This window comes from Dendropsophus ebraccatus, chromosome 2 (assembly GCF_027789765.1).
Source record: "Dendropsophus ebraccatus isolate aDenEbr1 chromosome 2, aDenEbr1.pat, whole genome shotgun sequence".
Lineage (NCBI taxonomy): Eukaryota > Metazoa > Chordata > Amphibia > Anura > Hylidae > Dendropsophus > Dendropsophus ebraccatus.
In genome coordinates, this window is record NC_091455.1 from 206,498,715 (window position 1) to 206,518,580 (window position 19,866).

Here is a 19,866-nt window from a genome sequence, read left to right on the forward strand (position 1 = left end):
TAGCTATAAAAGTTCTTTGACAAAATAAAAACTACATTTGAAATCTCGATGTCGTTGACCTTTTTATTGGCTGTTGTGTTTTTATTACTTTTGGCTTTCATCGCTTTACACTCGCTTCAACTCACATCGTTCTCTTCTCATTGATTTTACCGATTTCTGCCATAATTCATTGTAAAATCTGTTAACCCTCAATTGGGGATGTAAGATGCATACAAGATACAGTTTCCGGATAGGATGATCATCCATGGAGTCGTTTCTGCTTGCTGTATCTTCATCCAGTAGTATACAGCGTGATGAAAGACATTTGCTGGCCTAATTTAACTATATACACTGGAGTGGTCCGTATATAATTGGATCTCCGTGTTGTGTTCTTTAGACCCATAACCCTAAAGAGCATCATAAAACTCGGTTGGTTTATACTGTTGGAGCGAGGGCTAGACTAGCGGAGGCCAGTTCTTATACAACAACTTGGAGAATGGCGTAGTCAAGGAAAAACATCCAATGAAAGGGGATCCTGTGGACATAGTCAACCTGTTGCCTAAAAGGGTCGGAGGCGGTTGTCCGAAAATTGCAACTGAATACAACTGAACAAGCTCTTCGAACCCACAACGTCTGGGAAAACATGGCCTAGTCTGATGGATCCAAATCTCTGTGGAGAAATATGTCCTCTCAGATGGATCCAGATCTCTGTAGAGCAGTGCTTCTCAATTCCAGTCCTCGTGGCCCCACCAACAGGTCATGTTTTGAGGATATCCCATACAGAGAACACCTGTGATGTGCTGAGATACCTGATGCACTGAGTATAATTATATTACCTGTAAGTAATAGAAATCTTCAATATGACCTGTTGGTGGCCATGAGGAATGGAATTGAAAAGCACTGCCGTAGAGAGACCTGGCCCGGTCAGAGTTACCCAGATCACTGTAGAGAAATGTGGTCTGGTCAGATCGATCCTGATTAGTGTTGAGTGAACTTGCCCAACTTGGCAACATTCTCCAAATCTGAGAATTCTGCATTTGACTCTTGGTGGCTAAAGAAGTTGAGTGTTCAGGCTCAGAGAATGTTTCTGAACCCAAACAACTTTCAAGTACGCTCAACACTAATTGTGATCAATGTGGAGAAACATGGCCCAGTCAGACGGTTCTGGATTATCAATTAGTCCAATCATTCAGTCTTGGCTGAAGAAGTGGGAAGCAGCCCTAGCGAGTCTGGTCTATGGCTGTGTCTATGTTTTTCAGGAAGCTTTAGGTCTACATCCAACTTCTTCAGCCACCGATATTTAAATGCTGAATGATTGGACTTGAGCATACTCAAGTTGCGCTCATCTCTAATCTAGATCTCTGGAAAAACATGACCTTGTCACATGGACCCAGATCTCTGTAGAGAAATATGGCTTGGTCAGATGGACACAGATCTCTGTCCGGGAACATGGTCTTGTCAGATAGATATAGAACTCTGTGGAGTAATGTGGTCTACTTGGGTTAATCTAGATCTCTGTGGATAAAAATAACCCGGTAAGATGGACCCAGATCTCTGGAGAAACCTAGCCAGTAAGATGGATCCAGATCGCTGAGGAAACATGATAAATACAGATCTCTGTGGGGAAACATGACATCTAGATCTGGTATAAGCATCGTAAATCTATCATCCCCTCCTGTCAGGGGAGAAGCTGAAATGGGAGGAATGTTTTCGTGGACCACCCTGACTCCCCTTATAATTTTGGTGGACATTTTTATAGTAGAACTTATATAAACATTGTGGTGACCAAGTTCATCCCTGCTTGGTGGCTGTTTCCTCTATGGCAGGAGGAGACTGGCGGCAGAGTCATGGTCCGTGCTTGTATGGTGACTGACTGACACCACGGTCGTGACAAGGAGTATTACTTGCTTTCCCTGCCTTCTGCCCTCAAATTGTAATCCAATAGACATCTCTTAAACAAGCATGTCAGGACCTTTATCTAATGTGCATCAAGAAATGCGAGGAGCGGTCCTGGCCACATTGCCCGACCTTCCTGCAGAACAATTTCATCACCTAGAGCGATTACTGCCACATGGAAGACCAGATGTGGTTCATCAGTATTAGTATAATGCATTGTACATTAGCAGCCAAGTGGAGTGGGGGAGGGGAAGTGACAACTGCTCTGAGCACATTTCTGCCCTATAAAATATTGTAGTTGTCAGGACCATGGATGAACATCTACACCAGGGATGGGAAACCTTTGCCCCTTTAACTGTTGAAAAACAACAATTTGAATTGTAGTTTTCCAACAGTTGGAGGGCCAAAGGTTTCCCGTCCTTGGTCTACACTTTGCCTTTGCCAACAGCTATCATACTGCCCCTTCTAGTCAAGGACATAAACTGAAGAACAACAAGGCCTCTTGACAATTTTTAGCATTTTAATTTCTTTTGAAGAAAATTTTCTATCAAAATTCTATACCCCCCCCCCCCAAACTGGTATTAGAAAACTGCACAATTGTTTTAGTAGAAATGTTATTCATGATAAATACAGTGGCAAAAAAAGGAAGATCATGTATTGTCCAGGGTTCCATCTTATTCTAGAACATTCCGGACACTTTAACACTGACTACATGGAGCCGGATGGAAGAGTCTAATATAAAGTGTGGACTTCCGGATTGATCCCAACAATCTATGGTGATTCGTACATGTGACCCATTCATATATAGTCCTTCTGTAGAGTATATATAGCACATTCTGGAAAATACCGAACTGTATAGCAGGTATAGACTTCTGTCCCTTTAAATGTCCGATCCTATTCACTTTCATTCCTCTATTGATAAAACTTTGGTTCACTGCATAACCCGCCATGTATTCATACCACGTGTCATCTAAGACGCCACATCCCAGCTTCTGCCCTTTCCTGGATTTACATCTTTGTTAATCGGAGAATATTAAGACGAGCAGAGAGGAACGTTGCTCCGGAGGCATAGCGGATCTCTCTGAGAATTCCTTCCCATTTCTTCTCATCTTCGTTGTATCTAAAAATTAGAAGATACCCAGGTTATACCAGCTGTAAAAATATAATTATATACAGGAAATCCCCAGGTTATACCAGCTGTACATAAATAATTATATACAAGAGATACCCAGGTTATACCAGCTGTACATATATTATTATATACAGGATATACCCAGATTTTACCAGCTGTACATATATAATTATATACAGGATATACCCAGGTTATACCAGCTGTACATATGTAATTATATACAGGATATACCCAGGTTATACCAGCTGTACATATATAATTATATACAGGAGATACCCAGGTTATACCAGCTGTACATATATAATTATATACAGGAGATCCCCAGGTTATACCAGCTGTACATATATAATTATATACAATATATACCCAGGTTCTACCAGCTGTACATATATAATTATATACAGGAGATCCCCAGGTTATACCAGCTGTACATATATAATTATATACAGGATATACCCAGGTAATACCAGCTGTACATATGTAATTATATACAGGATATACCCAGGTTATACCAGCTGTACATATATAATTATATACAGGAGATCCCCAGGTTATACCAGTTGTACATAAATAATTATATACAAGAGATACCCAGGTTATACCACCTGTACATATATAATTATATACAGGAGATCCCCAGGTTATACCAGCTGTACATATATAATTATATACAGGAGGTACCCAGGTTATACCAGCTGTACATATATAATTATATACAGGAGATACCCAGGTTATACCAGCTGTACATATATCATTATATACAGGAGATCCCCAGGTTATACCAGCTGTACATATATAATATTAATAGACAGGAGATCCCCAGGTTATACCAGCTGTACATATATAATAATAATAGACAGGAGATCCCCAGGTTATACCAGCTGTACATATATCATTATATACAGGAGATCCCCAGGTTATACCAGCTGTACATATATAATTATATACAGGAGATACCCAGTTTATACCAGCTGTACATATATAATTATATACAGGAGATCCCCAGGTTATACCAGCTGTACATATATAATTATATACAGGAGATCCCCAGGTTATACCAGCTGTACATATATAATTATATACAGGAGATACCCAGGTTATACCAGCTGTACATATATAATTATATACAGAAGATACACAGGTTATACCAGCTGTACATATATAATTATATACAAGAGATACCCGGGTTATACCAGCATGCTCCATATCACTATATAGATGAAATGCTTATGTTATAGCAGCTGTTTAGCTTATTCTCTCACCTCCATATATCATTGAGTTCTGTCGGCACCAGTTCTTCATTCTCATTCTCCACTGTAGCGAAGCCCCCGATGGCGTATAATGTCCCGTCCATACTGACCAGACTGAGGGAGCTTCTCTCTTGTGGGAACTCGGTGAAATCTTCCCATCTGTGATAGAAGAAAAGAATCATTGTCACTAATATTCTGCGCTATCAATGGTATTTGTGCATTTGCTTATTTGCTGAAAAATGGAGAGTATCGTAATTTATTTATTTTTTTTAAGACCAGTTTTCTGGTGTAAAAAATGTTAAATCCCCTCCCCAAATGATTGAGGCTGCACTAGCGACACACTCAAAGGTCAAGGACATCGGGTGTGGATCCAAATCACCATCCACATCAATATCTGCATCTTCTCTGCCTTAAATACTGGAGGATATTTGTAAACATTGATAATGATGGTGACTTCTTACTACACTTACCACCTCCTTACCACCAGGGATGCTGTTATTAACCACTTAATGCCCTAGACCACCAGGGATGCTGCTATTGACTCCGTACTGCCCTAGACCACCAGGGATGCTGCTATTGACTCAGTACTACCCTAGACCACCAGGGATGCTGCTATTGACTCCGCACTACCCTAGACCACCAGGGATGCTGCTATTGACTCCTTACTACACTTGACCACCAAGGATGCTGCTATTGACTCCTTACTACATTTGACCACCAGGGATGCTGCTATTGACTCCTTACTACATTTGACCACCAGGGATGCTGCTATTGACTCATTGACTCCTTACTACCCTAGACCACCAGGGATGCTGCTATTTACTCCTTACTACATTTGACCACCAGGGATGCTGCTATTGACTCCTTACTACATTTGACCACCAGGGATGCTGTTATTGACTCCTTACTACACTTGACCACCAGGGATGCTGCTATTGACTCCTTACTACCCTAGACCACCAGGATTGCTGCTATTGACTCCTTACTACCCTAGACCACCAGGGATGCTGCTATTGACTCCTTACTACCCTAGACCACCAGGGATGCTGCTATTGACTCCTTACTACATTTGACCACCAGGGATGCTGTTATTGACTCCATACTACCCTTGACCACCAGGGATGCTGTTATTGACTCCTTACTACATTTGACCACCAGGGAGGCTGCTATTGACTCCTTACTGCCCTAGATGCTGCCATTCACCATGGATGCTGTACTGACAATTCCACCTTACTGCTATAGATTTGGCTATTGATGCCTTTCTGCCCTAGACCACCAGGGATTCTGATATTGATCCTTACTGGCCTAGATCACCAGGAATGTTGGTATTACTCATCACTCCAGTAGTATTAACTCTTTCCCTACCATACATTCCAAGATTATTAAATGAAGTCATTGCACTCATCATTGGGGCGGTATGATTGGTGTATGAGGTGGGGGTGACGTCCATGAACGCTGGGGCCGTATGTTACTCACTTGTTGGCCTTGGTATCATAGACCTCCATGGTGGCCGTCAGGCCGGTGTCTGTTACTCCTGCCGCTACGTAGATTTTCCCATTGTGAAGTGTGGCCCCAAACAGTGACCGAGCCGTCTTCATAGGGGCCAGATCCTTCCACTCAAACTTCTTAGGGTTGTAAACACACAGGCGGTTCAGGCATTTCCTACCAAGAAGAATAAACAAAGCGTAAAACATCACAATAACATCAATAGGCCACAGGGGCATGTAATATAATAAACCCCCAGTATAAACATTGGCTGTCCTGTCTTTCCAGTCTGACACAGTGCTCTCTGCTGCCACCTCTGTCCATGTCAGGAACTGTCCAGAGCAGGAGAGGTTTTCTATGGGGATTTGCTGCTGCTCTGGACAGTCCCTGACATGGACAGAGGTGGCAGCAGAGAGCACTGTGTCAGACTGGAAAGAATACACCACTTCCTGCAGGACATACAGCGGCTGATAAGTACTGGAAGACTGGAGATTTTTAAATAGAAGTGAACTACAAATCTGTATAACTTTCTCACATCTGTTGATTCTAAAGAAAAAAAAAAATCTGAGTTCCTTTTTAATACCAGAGAGCGAATACCAGTCTTGCTCTACAATAGGTATAACACAATAATAGCTCGGCCTGGCTATAAGATGCTTCACATAGAATTCATACAGCCCCATAGAGCAATGCATATATACACACATACATGTATCTGGATCGGCAATATATCCTACTCACTTGTCGGCGTCTTTCCCTCCAATAACGTACACCAGGTTCTCATGTGAAACCACAGCATGGCCGTACACTTGGTAGGGTAAAGGGTCGGACTCGCCCCATTTAAATGACCTGACAAAGAGAAAAGCAAAGTATGATTATACTGCATGAAGTCTCATCTATTGTACATTGCAGATTTATTTATTTAGAATCACTTGGTTCTACTTTTGAGCATTTTTTCCGCCATGCAGTTCCTCCCCACCACCAGTAGGTGTCACTTTTTCTAGTGTTACTGTATACAGCGAGCAGCCATAGCCCTGGACAAGGCTTCACGGATCAAATTACATGCCAAGGTCTTTAGGATTTTCCTGATCTATACGTGATAGATGTCTCCGATGTATACACAAAGGCTACGTAATATAATAAGTATATACCATGGTGCATGCAGTGAGAGAACCATATAGATACATAGACTCCCCTGCTACAGTAGTCACCCCTCTGCCATCCAGAAACATAGTGATGAGATGGAATATATGGTGAGGAAATAACATTATAGTGATGGCCAAATATGATTTGCCTATAGGCCATGGTCCAACTGAATCCTATTACTCTGTCCAGTCTAAATATATATATATATATATATATATATATATATATATACACTGCTCCCCCCCCCCCATAAATAAATCTGAGAACTCACGGTCTGTCGTAACACAAGACTGAATCCAGCGTCTGTTCTCCTTCCTTCAGCTCCTTCCCTCCAATCAGGTAGATAGAGTTTTCAGCCTCTCCAAAACCAAAGAGACAGCGGGCAGATGGGACGGGCGGCATCCCCAACCATTCAGAATCCAGATGATCAAACTATAGAATAGAGACATGAAGACGTGAAGATGAAGCTCCATTCACTATGCATGCGCAAGGATATACAGTGGGGGAATAAGTATTGGATATGCGGCTGATTTTGCAACTTTTGCCACTTACAAAGACTGGAAAGGACGCAAGGGACAAAATTGTAGACCCGCACAAGGCTGGGATGGGCTACAGGACAATAGGCAAGCAGCTTGATGAGAAAGTGACAACTGTTGGAGCAATTATTAGAAGATGGAAGATGGAATCTTACTGGGTTTGGGGCCCCATACAAGCTCTTGTCTTGTGAGGTAAGGATAATTCTGAAAAAGGTCAGGAATCAGCCCAGAACTACACGAGAGGACCTGGTCAATGACCTGAGGAGAGCTGGGACCACAGCCTCATAGATAACCATTAGCAACACAGTATGCTGTTATGGACTATAGTCCTGCAGGGACACACGGTCCACCTGCTCACACCAGCACATGTCCGAGCCCGTGTGATGTCACCAATGACCATGTGGATGATCCAGAGGAGGCATGGGAGAAGGACATGTGGTCAGATAAGACCAATAGGACTGTTTGGCATCAACCCCACTTGCCATGTTTGGAGGAAGAAGAAGGATGAATACAATTCTAAGACAGTCCCAACCATGAAGCATGGGGGGTGGGGGCATCATACTGTGGGGGGGCTTTTCTGCAAAGAGGACTGGATGACTGCACCGTATTGAAGGGAGGATGGATGGGGCCATGTAGCCAAGATTTTGGCCAACAGTCTCCTTTCCCTTAGTAAGAGCAGTGAAGATGGGTGGTGGCCGGGTCTTCCCTCATGACAATGACCCGAAACACACAGCCTGGTCAACTAAGCAGCGGCCCTGTGAGAAGCATTTCAGGGTCTAGCCCCCTAAGAACAAGAATAAATATATATACACTAGTCACCAGTATGGGGTGGGTCTGGATGCTCTAGAACTTTTTTGTATACAGTATATACACTGGATACAATGGTATCACAGTATGCGGTTATCTCCCATGCTCCCCCTAGTGGTGGCTGTATACAGTGTTTTTTATCATGTTTATATCGATAGCAGGGTTCCAGGCATGTAGCTTATGTGATATTTTATTTGTGAGCGGTTCGGTTGGTTTTGTCGGCTCTGCTGATTCCCCGGTTTGTGGCGGTATCCTCCTGGTTACAGAGATCCTATCGCTCAGGGTTTCTCCCTCCAGTATCTCAGTAGTTCAGCATGTATCCTGCTATATTGCACTGGCACTGATCCCTGTTAGTTAACCCTTTCATCCCATTCTCTGGATCAGTACTGCAGTGGTTTAGTAGCCGCCCATGTGCTGGGAGCCGTCCCCATACCTGGCCCACATTTCAGCTGTTGCAGAAGGTCGCACCATGTCCTGCAACACCTGCACCCCCACCCGCCCTGCTGAAAAGCTGAATGGGTCCTTTAAATGCGATGAGAGGAGGCATCAGGGCAAAGAGCCAGAATACTGCTGAGAGTCCCGACTCCCCCCGCCTCACTATGCTGACTAAGCATTTACTAATAGCAACCAATCACCTATAACACAAGAGCTGGAAGCGAACCCCCCCCCCCCCCCCACCCTAAACATCCTAAACACCATCTCCAGGTCTGATCTCCAGGAGTAATACTATATAATATATGTATCACTTAGAGCTGGGCGATATGGCCAAAAAATAAAATCTCGATTTTTTTAAAATTTTGGATGATTCTCGATTTAAATCTCGATTTTTTTTCCTTTTTGCTAAATAAACAGAATAGTTTTGTCCTTGCAGCATCAGATACTATTTTAATGACATTTGAGACAACTGTATTGCTTCTCACTGTAACAGTGCTCCCCTGTAGTAGACAAGACCCCTTTGTGCCATTCTGGGCCCCCATATAGTATAGGAGATCTTCTTTGTGTGTTTAGTAGTGGAGGTATAGTGGATAAGGGGTGTAGTAGTAGTAGTACAGGTAACGATGAGGGGTGTAGTAGTACAGGTACATATGAGGGCTGTAGTAGTACAGGTATAGATGAGGGGTGTGGTAGTACAGGTAAAGATGAGGGGTGTAGTAGTACAGGTACAGATGAGGGCTGTAGTAGTACAGGTATAGATGAGGGGTGTGGTAGTACAGGTAAAGATGAGGGGTGTGGTAGTACAGGTAAAGATGAGGGGTGTAGTAGTAGTACAGGTATAGATGAGGGGTGTAGTAGTAGTACAGGTATAGATGAGGGGTGTAGTAGTAGTACAGGTATAGATGAGGGGTGTAGTAGTAGTAGTACAGGTATAGATGAGGGGTGTAGTAGTAGTACAGGTATAGATGAGGGGTGTAGTAGTAGTACAGGTATAGATGAGGGGTGTAGTAGTAGTACAGGTATAGATGAGGGGTGTAGTAGTAGTACAGATATAGATGAGGGGTGTGGTAGTACAGGTATAGATGAGGGGTGTGGTAGTACAGGTATAGATGAGGGGTGTGGTAGTACAGGTATAGATGAGGGGTGTGGTAGTACAGGTATAGATGAGGGCTGTAGTAGTACAGGTATAGATGGGCAGCTAGGGGGGGATGGAGGGCGACTGGGGGTGACTGGGGGTGACGGAGGGCGACTGGGGGTGACGGAGGGCGACTGAAGGAGGAGTGGGGGTGATGGAGGGCGACTGGGGGTGACTGAAGGAGGAGTGGGGGTGATGGAGGGCGACTGGGGGTGACTGAAGGAGTGGGGGTGATGGAGGGCGACTGAAGGAGGAGTGGGGGTGATGGAGGGTGACTGAAGGGGGACTGGGGGTGATGGAGGGCGACTGGGGGTGATGGAGGGGGACTGGGGGTGACTGAAGGGGGACTGGGGGTGATGGAGGGCGACTGGGGGTGATGGAGGGGGACTGGGGGTGATGGAGGGCGACTGGGGGTGATGGAGGGCGACTGGGGGTGACTGAAGGGGGACTGGGGGTGATGGAGGGCGACTGGGGGTGACTGAAGGGGGACTGGGGGTGATGGAGGGCGACTGGGGGTGACTGGGGGTGATGGAGGGCGACTGGAGGAGATGGAGGGCGACTGGGGGAGATGGAGGGCGACTGGGGGTGACTGAAGGGGGACTGGGGGTGATGGAGGGCGACTGGGGGTGACTGAAGGGGGACTGGGGGTGATGGAGGGCGACTGGGGGTGATGGAGGGCGACTGGGGGAGATGGAGGGCGACTGGGGGAGATGGAGGGGAACTGGGGGTGATGGAGGGCGACTGGGGGTGATGGAGGGGGACTGGGGGTGATGGAGGGGGACTGGGGGTGACTGAAGGGGGACTGGGGGTGATGGAGGGCGACTGGGGGTGACTGAAGGGGGACTGGGGGTGATGGAGGGCGACTGGGGGTGACTGAAGGGGGACTGGGGGTGATGGAGGGCGACTGGGGGTGATGGAGGGGGACTGGGGGTGACTGAAGGGGGACTGGGGGTGATGGAGGGCGACTGGGGGTGACTGAAGGGGGACTGGGGGTGATGGAGGGCGACTGGGGGTGACTGGGGGTGATGGAGGGCGACTGGGGGAGATGGAGGGCGACTGGGGGAGATGGAGGGCGACTGGGGGTGACTGAAGGGGGACTGGGGGTGACTGAAGGGGGACTGGGGGTGATGGAGGGCGACTGGGGGTGATGGAGGGCGACTGGGGGAGATGGAGGGCGACTGGGGGAGATGGAGGGGGGCTGGGGCAGCTGGGAATGATTGGAAAAAGGAGTACACATAGCCCTCCTCCCCTCACCCCGGCCACACATGCAGGTCCCGGTCTCTGCAGGAGGCTGCAGGGACTGTAGTGGTGATAGCGTCGCTGCCATTACTGGAGCTGTACAGCGGGATCAGGGGTGAAGATCCTGCTGTACAGCTCCAGTAATGGCAGCGACGCTATCACCACTACAGTCCCTGCAGCCTCCTGCAGAGACCGGGACCTGCATGTGTGGCCGGTAGGGGAACGGAACGCTATGTGTACAGCTGGGGAAGGTCGGTCGCGGCTCTGGGGGACTGCCGACCGACCTGCACCTCGCCGCACTTCCCGCCCGCCCGGCACCTCCACGCAGCGCCGCCCCCTCACTTCCCGCCGGCCGTAACCTGCACCTCATGCCCGGCCGGCACCTCCACGCAGTGCTGCCCGCCCTCCATCTCCCGCCCGGCACCTGCACCTCCCGTCCGCCCGCCCGACTGACTCTCCGCGCTTCTCTGCCCTTCTCTGCCCGCAATGATTTTTTGTGAAAATCGAATTTACGATTTTCACAAAAAATCAAATCGATTCTAACCTTCTGGGCGAATTAATCGAATTAATTCGATTAATCGCCCAGCCCTAGTATCACTATATACAGAGGATGTATAACCAGCTGTACATATATACTTATATACAGGAGATACCCAAGTTATACCTGCTGTACATATATAATTATATACAGGAGATACCCAGGTTATACCGGCTGTACATATATAATTATATACAGGAGATACCCAGGTTATACCGGCTGTACATATATAATTATATACAGGAGATACCCAGGTTATACCGGCTGTACATATATACTTATATACAGGAGATACCCAAGTTATACCTGCTGTACATATATAATTATATACAGGAGATACCCAGGTTATACCAGCTGTACATATATACTTATATACAGGAGATACCCAGGTTATACCGGCTGTACATATATAATTATATACAGGAGATACCCAGGTTATACCGGCTGTACATATATAATTATATACAGGAGATCCCCAGGTTATACCAGCTGTACATATATAATTATATACAGGAGATCCCCAGGTTATACCAGCTATACATATAAAATTATATACAGGAGATACCCAGGGTATACCAGCTGTACATATATAATTATATACTGAAGATACCCAGGTTATATCAGCATGCTGTGGGCTCTTATATATTAGAAGACACATATATATATGTATATATATATATATAGAGAGAGAGAGAGAGAGAGAGAGAGAGAGAGAGAGAGAGAGAGAGAGAGGGAGAGAGGGAGGGGGGGATGGGAGAGCACATTCTGGAGATACCAGCTTTGTGTCCCTATACTCTACTAAAGAACTTGGAATATCAGGTTTTACAGACTGGTATAAATTCTCTTACTGCACATGGTGGAGACGTCTCGTCCACTGTGATTGGGCAGATTAACAGGTTTAGATCATCAATATTGATCTCACCTCCCATAATATAGAGAATATTATTGGTCAATGTTCAATGCTGGTTGGATCATGGGGTCTTTTGTGCCGACAATCTTCTATCTTCCTCCAGATAATTATTCTGGCTCCACCCCACACATGGGAAAATCATCTTTCCAATCTCTACATCTTGGCTGGATTGCTGGAATGACACATGTCTATGACCTCAATGGTCATATTTATCTACAGAACATGGAGGATAGTATCTATGGGGTCACCTGTAAGAACTCAGTGGATCGTCTTTACCTGTAAGAAGTAAGAACTCAGTGGATCGTCTTTGTTGTCCTCGTTGTAGTAGAGTCCACCGGCCACAAAGATCTGGTTCTCCTTTGTTACCAGGCTGATGTGATTTTTGGGGATCTGAGCCGACAAAGAAGCGAAGAAGCATTCATTGGCGACTGGATCGTAAGCCACTGCCCCAGTGTCGCTAATCATAAAGATCAGGTCCTTTAAGAACATCCCAAATCTCAATGTATCGTTCAGGATTCCGGGAAGAGCTTCTTCATCCTCTTCTTCATCCCCAACATTTCCATTGACTACCTTCTCTCCATCTTTGTCCTGTCCAGACTTTTTAGGTGTCTTCTTCTTGACCACTGGTAGTTTGCCGGCTTCGGCCTCCTTGACCATCTGAAGCTTCTTTAAGACTTCAGAACTAGACTTAACCAACTCATGTTTTTCTACTTTGTTCTTGATGTAGTCCTGAGGTATAAGACGGAAGCGGATACTTTCGAAGACGACTGGTAGAGCCTTGACGCGGGTCTCTTTCTCCTTGGCAGCCCACTTCATGACCACCTCAAAGACGTCCTCCTCCTTCTCAACGTTCAGGGAGTCGCTGGAGATGATGGCAATGAGTTCATCGGGGGACAACTGGTAAAACTCCTCGTCTCTGGTGATCAGGTTGAAGCGGTCACATAAGAAGTCTCTAGCGGAGACGGCCAAGCGAGGACAATCCAACATGAGACCCAATCGGAAGATGGCCAGGCAGTTACTTAGACACAACTTCTTCTGGAGGAACGAGACGCACACTGTGAATATGGATGGGATCTGGAACATGTTGGCCACGGAGAAGATATCCTGAACATTTTTCTCCGTAATCTCGATCTCGGAAGTGTAGATGTAATGAAGAATCTTCCCCATCACATCGGGATCCACATCTTCCAAGTCAATTTCCTTTTTCCTACTCTCTTCTAAGTCTGAGAGGAACATGGCCCGGAAGTAAGGGCTGCAGGCCGCCAGGACCAGACGGTGGCATGGAAATTCCTTTCCCTTGATCTTTAAGATGCAGTCTATGAACTTGTTGTGGTCCAGCATATCCTTCAGACCATCTTGAAGTAACGTTTGCTGGTACAGTCTCTGCTCTTCGCTCTGTTGTACGGGAAGCGTCATTTTGAGACCTAGATCTTCCACGTTGACCACCGAACCTGGTCTGACGGGGCTTTCTTCTATTGTGAATGAGACTCAGAAGACGTTCTCCCTCACGACCTGAAGCACCACCACCCAGTATTTGAGAACCTTGCTATTACAGCTGACTGAGTTCATCAGCTGCTACCTATATATAGTATCAACATTACAAAGCAGAGGGATCCTGAGTGTAACCTGATCGCCATCTTGACGTGACACATTGGACGAGTGGAGGGACAGCTGTCTGTGGGGGTCCGGGATGAGACTGTCCAAGCGTGACTCATCATTCAAGGACTACAACCACTCCGAGTTCCTTCTTACCAAGAAAAACTGAGACGACTTTTCATGATGAAGTGAATCATGGAGTCACATCCGTATTCCTGAATCAATATCTATAAAGACTCTGTGCACTCACTAATGTAATGTCCAGTGTAATGAAGTCATGTTATATTACTTATCGCATGGTGAGTGGATATATATATATAGAGAGATGAGCAAACTTAGACTAAATTGGGGTTTGCATGAACCTGATCACTTGGAATTTAATTCCTGCAGCCTGAAGAAGATGGATGCAGCCCTAGGGCCGCCTGGAAAACACGGATACAGAGTTGTAGGTGATACAAGTTGTTAAAGTAGTTTTCAAAGTTACAGCGCTACATCTGTCCATAGGCCAGGTCTGGTATTACAGCTCATCTCCACTCAAGTGAATATCGTTGTATAGTCAGAGATTATGCATTGCCCGTTTCTAATCTTGGTACATTGTCAGGATCTTAAAGGGGTAGTTCACAAAAAAAATATATAGAGTGGTGCCTTGGATTATGAGTATAATTCGTTCCGGGACCGTGCTTGTAAACCAAATCTACTCTTATACCAAAGCAAATTTTCCCATAAGAAATCACTGATATGCAGACAATTGGTTTCACACCCCAAAAATAATGATTTTTTTATTTTGAGTGACATGTAGAACAGATGAAACAAACATTCAGAAACCGCTGAATATGTGATATATAAGTTACTGTACAGTATAGCAAACAGCATGTGGTATATAATGTATAGTAACTGTATAACCCTGATAACACAGCAGCTGGATATGTGATATATAAGTTACTGTACAGTATAGCAGCATGTGGTGTATAATGTATAGTAACTGTATAACCCTGATAACACTGCAGCAGCTGGATATGTGATATATAAGTTACTGTACAGTATAGCAGCATGTGGTGTATAATGTATAGTAACTGTATAACCCTGATAACACAGCAGCTGGATATGTGATATATAAGTTACTGTACAGTATAGCAGCATGTGGTGTATAATGTATAGTAACTGTATAACCCTGATAATACAGCAGCAGCTGGATATGTGATATATAAGTTACTGTACAGTATAGCAATCAGCATGTGGTGTATAATGTATAGTAACTGCATAACCCTGATAACACAGCAGCTGGATATGTGATATATAAGTTACTGTACAGTATAGCAGCATGTGGTGTATAATGTATAGTAACTGTATAACCCTGATAACACAGCAGCAGCTGGATATGTGATATATAAGTTACTGTACAGTATAGCAATCAGCATGTGGTGTATAATGTATAGTAACTGCATAACCCTGATAACACAGCAGCTGGATATGTGATATATAAGTTACTGTACAGTATAGCAGCATGTGGTATATAATGTATAGTAACTGTATAACCCTGATAACACAGCAGCTGGATATGTGATATATAAGTTACTGTACAGTATAGCAGCATGTGGTATATAATGTATAGTAACTGTATAACCCTGATAACACAGCAGCAGCTGGATATGTGATATATAAGTTACTGTACAGTATAGCAATCAGCATGTGGTGTATAATGTATAGTAACTGCATAACCCTGATAACACAGCAGCTGGATATGTGATATATAAGTTACTGTACAGTATAGCAGCATGTGGTATATAATGTATAGTAACTGCATAACCCTGATAACACAGCAGCTGGATATGTGATATATAAGTTACTGTACAGTATAGCAATCAGCATGCGGTATATAATGTATAGTAACTGTATAACCCTGATAACACAGCAGCTGGATATGTGATATATAAGTTACTGTACAGTATAGCAGCATGTGGTATATAATGTATAGTAACTGTATAACCCTGATAACACAGCAGCAGCTGGATATGTGATATATAAGTTACTGTACAGTATAGCAGCATGTGGTGTATAATGTATAGTAACTGTATAACACTGATAACACAGCAGCTGGATATGTGATATATAAGTTACTGTACAGTATAGCAGCATGTGGTATATAATGTATAGTAACTGCATAACCCTGATAACACAGCAGCTGGATATGTGATATATAAGTTACTGTACAGTATAGCAATCAGCATGCGGTATATAATGTATAGTAACTGTATAACCCTGATAACACAGCAGCTGGATATGTGATATATAAGTTACTGTACAGTATAGCAGCATGTGGTGTATAATGTATAGTAACTGCATAAACCTGATAACACAGCAGCAGTTTGTAGATACAGGATGGAACTGCAGATCCCCATAATGCAGTAGTGTAGTACAACAGGCTAGAATAGAGAAGCAGGGCTGCTGTCAGAGGTCTGTGTGGTCACATGACAGCAATGGGAAAGGGGTGTGTGTTCAGCATGGACCAATCAGGAAGTGAGAATCACAGAGCTGTGCAGGAGGACAGTTACAGAGACTTTTCTATACAGTAGTGTGTATAGCTGAGTGTAAGTGCAGGCACATTATAGCAGCAGTGTGTAAAGCTCAGTGTGAGTGCAGGCACATTATAGCAGCAGTGTGTAAAGCTCAGTGTGAGTGCAAGCACATTATAGCAGCAGTGTGTAAATCTCAGTGTGAGTGCAGGCACATTATAGCAGCAGTGTGTATAGCTGAGTGTGAGTGCAGGCACATTATAGCAGGAATGGAGAGGATGGGAAACACAAGGGACAGAGACTGCAGGGAAGAATGAGCAGGGCATATATGGGCACATAAGTGCAGCATTTTCTGCATTTATCTGGGGTTACAGCTATAAAGAGACCTGCACAGTCCTGTCCCCTGATGTAAGCCCCAGCCTGAAGTGACTTCATGACATTGTTAGCTCTGTGTAGTGTAGGAGATTCGCTTCTCTGTATCACTTCAATGCTGTAAAGAATGTTGCCCCTTTCTAGCAGTAAACTCCATTTCTCTTGCACTACTCCCTCCCACCAGGGATATAGGTGATATAGAAGGTCCTGAGTCGTGTATATAATAGGGGCACCTATAGGTTTGATGACACCTCCTCTCTTTAGGAATCCTGTATTTGCCCCTGCAGGGGGTAACATTGTGTTCTCCTCGTTCCTATCTGTTCTCTGGGTGGAGATGTCTGATGATCTCTGTTCTCTCCGGGGATCTTCTATCTATATTCCTCTCTCTCAGGCTTCTGCTATGTTCAGCTGCTGTCTATTCTTAGATGGTTGATCAGCCCGGGGAGTGGTGATCAGTACAGTAGGTGCTCAGGTTACAAGTGCCAGGAGCCACCCTCACCACCCTCACCAGCCTCACCACCCTCACAGCCTTTACCAGCCTCACCACCCTCACCAGCCTCACCACCCTCACAGCCTTTACCAGCCTCACCACCCTCACCAGCCTCGCCACCCTCACCAGCCTCACCACCCTCACAGCCTTTACCAGCCTCACCACCCTCACCAGCCTCGCCACCCTCGCCAGCCTTCCCAGCATCACAAGTCTTGCCAGCCTCACTAGACTTTACCGGCCTTGCCAGCCTTACCAGCCTTTACCAACCTCTTTAGCATCACAAGCCTTGGCAGCTTCACTAGACTTTACCAGCCTCGCCAGCCTTAACAGCCTTACAAGCCTTTACCAGCATCTCCAGCCTCACCAACATCAACATCCTTGCCAGTTTCACCAGCCTTTACCAGCCTCACCAGCCTCACTAGTCTCTCCAGCCTCACTACTTTTACCAGCCTTGCCAGCCTAACAAGCCTCGTCAGCCTCACTAGACTTTACCAGTCTCTCCAGCCTCTCCACCTTAACCAGCCTCACCAGCCTTTTCCAGCCTCACCAGTTTTTACCAGCCTCACCAGCATTTACCAGCCTTACCGCCTCACCACCCTTTACCAGCCTCTCCAGCCGCCTCAGTCTCAGCAGTCTTTACCAGCCTCACCAACCTTTACCAGCCTCACCAACCTTTACCAGCCTCGCAGCCTTTACCAGCCTCACCAGCCTCGCCAGCCGCCTCAGTTTCAGCAGCCTTTACCAGCCTCACCAACCTTTACCAGCCTCGCAGCCTTTACCAGCCTCACCAACCTTTACCAGCCTCACCAACCTTTACCAGCCTCACCAGCCTCGCCAGCAGACAGGGTGATACATAGAGCCCCATTACAGCACATAGTGAGCGGCTGATCCTGATTCATCATGCAGCGTCTGCCTGGTCACCGTCTCAGTATGAGAGATGCCGCCATCCATTATACACATTATGTGGTTCCTTATTCAGGGACTGTAGATATAGCAATGGAGGTCTGTACCCTGCATACACCGCTGCAGCACAATCCATGCTTTCATACTTCACCTTCTCTATGAGGAGCGGACTCAGTATTATAGTGATATTCCTAAGGCCACAGATTGGGGGCAGTAGTGCTGTCTGGGCTGTTGTGTGGTCAGTAATGCAGCTGTATGAAAGGAACAGGAAAGCAGATCAGCAGCAATAAGCAGAGGGATAAGATGGCAGCCAAGTCACATGATAGCCAGGACCAAGAGTAGCACTAAAAGTACCAGGTGCATTATACAAAGGGTTAGACAGGAGCATAGTCAGGGGAAAGGCCACAGGGTCAGGACCAATAGTCAGACACAGTGCTCTCTGCTGCCACCTCTGTCCATGTCAGGAACTGTCCAGAGCAGTAACAAATCCCCATAGAAAACCTCTGCTGCTCTGCACAATTCCTGACATGGACAGAGGTGGCAGCAGAGAGCACTGTGTCAGACTGGAGAGAATACAACACTGCCTGCAGGACATACAGCAGCTGATAAGTACTGGAAGTCTGGAGATTTTTTAATAGAAGTAAATTAGAAATCTATATAACTTTCTTGCACCAGTTGATTTAAAATATTTTTTTCTGAACTACCCCTTTAAGATCCTGACAATGTACCAAGAGGAGACACAGGGGGAATGCATAATCTCTGACTATAGAGACTCCAAAACTATACGACATGTGGCCAGGAAGATGATCGGAGACCAGATAATTACAGACAATCTCATAGAGAAGTCAGGTATCAGGACCAGAAGTAGCACTACAAGTACCAGATGTAGTATCTAAAGGATAAGGCAGGAGTGTAATCAGGGACAAGGTCATTATCAGGACCAATAACTATAATCAGGACAATCTTGGCCTCTCTGATAGTAATTCCCCCCCCCCCTTTTATAAATAACAGTAATCAATAATAATCAGGGTATTTCCATCTCTGCTGTCACATTGTCCTTATTACTGATACTCAGCATCGCCATCTACAGGCTGCAATACAAACTGCATCCACTGAAAAGTGTCAGTATTATAAGGTAATGGCGCCACAGATACTCCAATCTATACGACTGTGAATTATTAGCAGTCATCCGCTCCTCTGGGGTCTTGTTGGACAATGTCAATGTGGTTTGTTGGCTGAGCCGGATAACATGATGCTTCTCTGTGACATCTGGAGGGATATAATGAACAAGCCCTTTAAATATGAATGTACAATTTACAGTTTTCCTGCTGGGTTATTACAGCTGAGGGTTGGGGCAGTGTTGGTGCCATGGTGGACGTCAGTAGAGGAGCAGGGGATGGCGGTATAGGACAGACAACATATAGACGGCTTTGTGTTCCCCATTCTTTGGCAGTGTACGGACCCCCAGACTGACCCCATCAGGGGCTCTGATCGGCCTGAGGGCTCC

The 19,866-nt window shown here is 45.4% G+C and overlaps 1 protein-coding gene across 1 annotated transcript; it reads right to left on the reverse strand.

Annotated features, from left to right (window-relative positions):
- Nucleotides 1–2,443: 2,443 nt before the first annotated feature.
- Nucleotides 2,444–14,051, reverse strand: KLHL40 (kelch like family member 40). The gene is made up of 6 exons (XM_069960588.1): nucleotides 12,762–14,051; nucleotides 7,157–7,317; nucleotides 6,481–6,588; nucleotides 5,734–5,919; nucleotides 4,270–4,416; nucleotides 2,444–2,995 (listed from the first exon to the last, which is right to left on the reverse strand). Exons 1-6 carry the CDS (start codon nucleotides 13,899–13,901, stop codon nucleotides 2,884–2,886), a joined length of 1,854 nt encoding a protein of 617 aa, XP_069816689.1. The 5' UTR covers nucleotides 13,902–14,051; the 3' UTR covers nucleotides 2,444–2,883.
- Nucleotides 14,052–19,866: the final 5,815 nt, after the last annotated feature.